This window comes from Acanthisitta chloris, unplaced genomic scaffold (genome assembly GCF_000695815.1).
Source record: "Acanthisitta chloris isolate BGI_N310 unplaced genomic scaffold, ASM69581v1 scaffold22805, whole genome shotgun sequence".
NCBI lineage: Eukaryota > Metazoa > Chordata > Aves > Passeriformes > Acanthisittidae > Acanthisitta > Acanthisitta chloris.
This window is the reverse complement of record NW_008674562.1, coordinates 12,405-15,604: the sequence shown is the minus strand read 5'-3', so window position 1 is coordinate 15,604 and position 3,200 is coordinate 12,405. Positions and strand designations below refer to the sequence as shown.

General features: G+C 37.1%; 1 protein-coding gene across 1 annotated transcript in view; it reads right to left on the bottom strand.

Annotated features, from left to right (window-relative positions):
• Nucleotides 1-1,028: 1,028 nt before the first annotated feature.
• CBWD3 (COBW domain containing 3) overlaps nt 1,029-3,200 on the bottom strand; it is a gene marked incomplete at both ends in the record, with an annotated part of 13,824 nt that continues 11,652 nt past the window's right edge. Inside the window, one exon of the mRNA XM_009075401.1 lies at nt 1,029-1,080. Coding sequence (XP_009073649.1) covers nt 1,029-1,080 — 52 coding nt within the window. The remainder of the gene's footprint in view (nt 1,081-3,200) is intronic.

Genomic DNA, 3,200 nt, shown 5'->3' with positions numbered 1-3,200 from the left:
CCCCAGCACTGACCCCTGAGGGACACCACTCATCACTAGCCTCCACATGGACAACAAGCCGCTGGCCACAACACTCTGCGCGCGACTGTCCAGCCAAATCAATGAATTCTGTTTCCTACCAGTCAAATGACTCCACACCACAAAACTAACAATGATCTCCTTAATATAAATACAAGGATGCTATAACTCATAACATTCAGGAAGGCTTCTACTTAACTTTTTAATCTACTTTAGGGATCTATTAAGGCTTCTATAACTGATCATATTTAAGACTTTTAATCAAACAAAAATATGAACTTAAGATTCTCATTACAATTACACTTAAGCATGAAACTGATTTTATATTTAATCTTTAGTTCCTAAAGGAGATTATCTTTGCCTTTTCCTGTTTTCAAGACTAGCATCTTTACAGTCAAGATCTGCAGTTCAAAAGGAAAATTGCAGGCATTGTATGCATTGTATTTTAACCTGAAAATTAAATTTAATCATAGCCAACTTTCTAGAAGGAAATCATTTTTCTAAGACACCTTATAACTTTTGTTGGGTTTTTTGCAGCCCCTGAGGGGACTGTTGCCTACAGGTGTACCCCACCCACTTGGGAATACCCCGAAGGGAGGACTGTAACCCACAATTCAACCACAGAGCTGCTGTTTTGGACACAAAACCTACAGGATAAAGACTGGCTCCGAATTTAGGACCTGTTTATGCAAATGTTAAAAAGAGCAGTGCTATTTGTTAAAGTAATACTCTCTCTACATGAATCAACTAATGATGTGCCTGACTGGAGCAGCGGAAGTCTATAAGCTATTTTTGAAAGTACAACTTAATATAGTAATTTAGAATCTATCTATAACAAAGCACATTCCTGTATGTATTCTGTGTAATCCTCCCAACACCTTAGAACACATTAGTCCCTGACTGAAACCACCTGAGGAAGTAACACGATTAGCATGCAATGCTTGCCATTACCCTGAACAACCGCTACAAAACCATTACAAAAACATCAAAGCAGTATTCTTGTTAATTACCTTATCTAGATGTGCATGTGTTGTCTTTACATGCTCAAGCTTTTTCTGCAAACTGAAAATAAGCAAATTTAAATGTCACATTTGAGTAGGGTGGGCAAAATGTCATTATTTTAAAAACTCCAGTATTGCAGAGCAAAACTAAAATACCAAAGATAGACTGTATGCTCAGACTAAGCTTCAACCGTTACAGTTTTAACTTCAAAATAGAAATGTTTATTTACATTTGTTTGCTATTGTTCATCATTTTTTAGAACATTAGGGCTTTTAAAATACAAACACAATTATATTATAGTCCTGATTTGCAGTATCTTTGGTATATAAAATACTTCAGTAAATGCAACACCCTTGGTATTCCTTTGTGTGGGAACAAAAGGCAAACTACATCATTAAAGCAAGAAAGGAAAAATAAATGACTAGAATTTGTCAAGTTATTAGATGTTGATTTTTTTTAAAAAACATAGAAGAATGACTTGAAATTCAAGAAAACAAAATGTGCAAAGCTGTTGCTTGTAGAACGCAATCTGTAAAACTGAAATACTATATACCAGCTTGCACTTCAACTCTGCCGTACAGCTCACTCCCACTATGCAGTGTGCCTGCTAACTTAAAACAAGTCCTCTCTACTTGACAAAGTAATCTGGGGACTTCTTTTGTAAACCAGTATTTAAGGTCCTAGCAGATCATTTCGTGTGCTATCAAAATTTTACTGCAATTTTAGATTATACACCTATGAATGTCTTGAACAGCACAAAATTTCTTCAAACACTGTTCTTCTGCCAGAGAACATTCCCTCTGTCTTAAAACATGCAGGGAAAAAAAACCTGCAGCAGTCACTATCATGACAACCCTCCTGCCACTTTCAAAGAAGATTGCCCATAAAAACCCCTCCGCCTATTCTGATGACTGTAAATTTTAAGAAACCTTTACTGGTGGAGAAAAAGGCACTGACTGATACTGAAGTAACATTTCACATGCCTACTTCTCCATCTTCTTTGCTTTTCTATCTTCTTGTCATACTGCACTTCACAGAATTCAGAATTCTTGATGTGTTTCCAGTGACCTCAGGGGATGTACAAACTGCAAGGTTCTACCAGTACAGCCACACCAATCAGATGTTTTATCTGTCTGCTATGCTGGCAGAAATCCTTACTGCAGTATGCAGTTAGAAGTAAAACTTGAAGTTTACAGGTGTGTATTTCTGCTCAAATGGTGCTGGATGCAAAGAACTTTTCTGTTACAGATGACAGTGCAGAAACCACTACTAATACTTTACGTAGGGATTTCTGTATCTATGAATTGATACCAGGGTAAGCAATTTCACTGTACAGAGTTCAAACACAAAATAAATTGAACTTCATTTAAGACTTCTACAACCTTCTTGGTGCTTTTAGAATTTGTCTTTGAAAGCAGACATTTTAGATTGTTTCCTCTGCTTTAATACCAAATATCAAGAACGTTTAAAGGAATGAGTGAGATATGAGAGAAGAACAGGAAAGCAAGAACAGCTTTTTTTTTTTCAGTCAGATCCTTAAGTACTTTCTCAGATTTGTATAGTGCAGCACTTCCTAACACAGGTTGTGCAGACACCTTGCAGAACATAACCTGATATCAAGCTAATCAAATCTAACTATGAATTGTCATTATTAAGAATGATCCTTTTTCTGGTTCACATCTTACTGCTTTATCCCTGTTGTGTGCCTCCACAATGAGTAAATTTAGTTAACTGATTCATTATGAGAACTTGGGACACAGGTTTATGAACTACTAGTTATCTTTTGCCCTTAAAGGATATATTGGCTTTTCCCTGCCTTTAACTTTCTTTTGGATGCCTAGGCTGATACCACCCTGATACTGCCATTGGTCCCGATCTGACTGGGACATTTAAGGAACACAAAAGAAACAAACACTAGTTTTCACCGATCAGACAAAACCCAGTGCTAGCAAAAACAAAGACCATAGTTTGGGCAGTACTGCACGAGTTCACAGGGAAATGTCACAAGGACATGTTACCTATTAATTTGTATGTCCTACAATTTCCCCCTTCTGTGAATAAGGAATTGGCTACATTCCCTTACCTGAACTGAACAAGGGTGCATCCAGGAAAAAAAATAAACTGATACTGCCCCCAGCTGCATATTCCCCATCTTCTTCTGTGATTGCTCCCCTTCACTC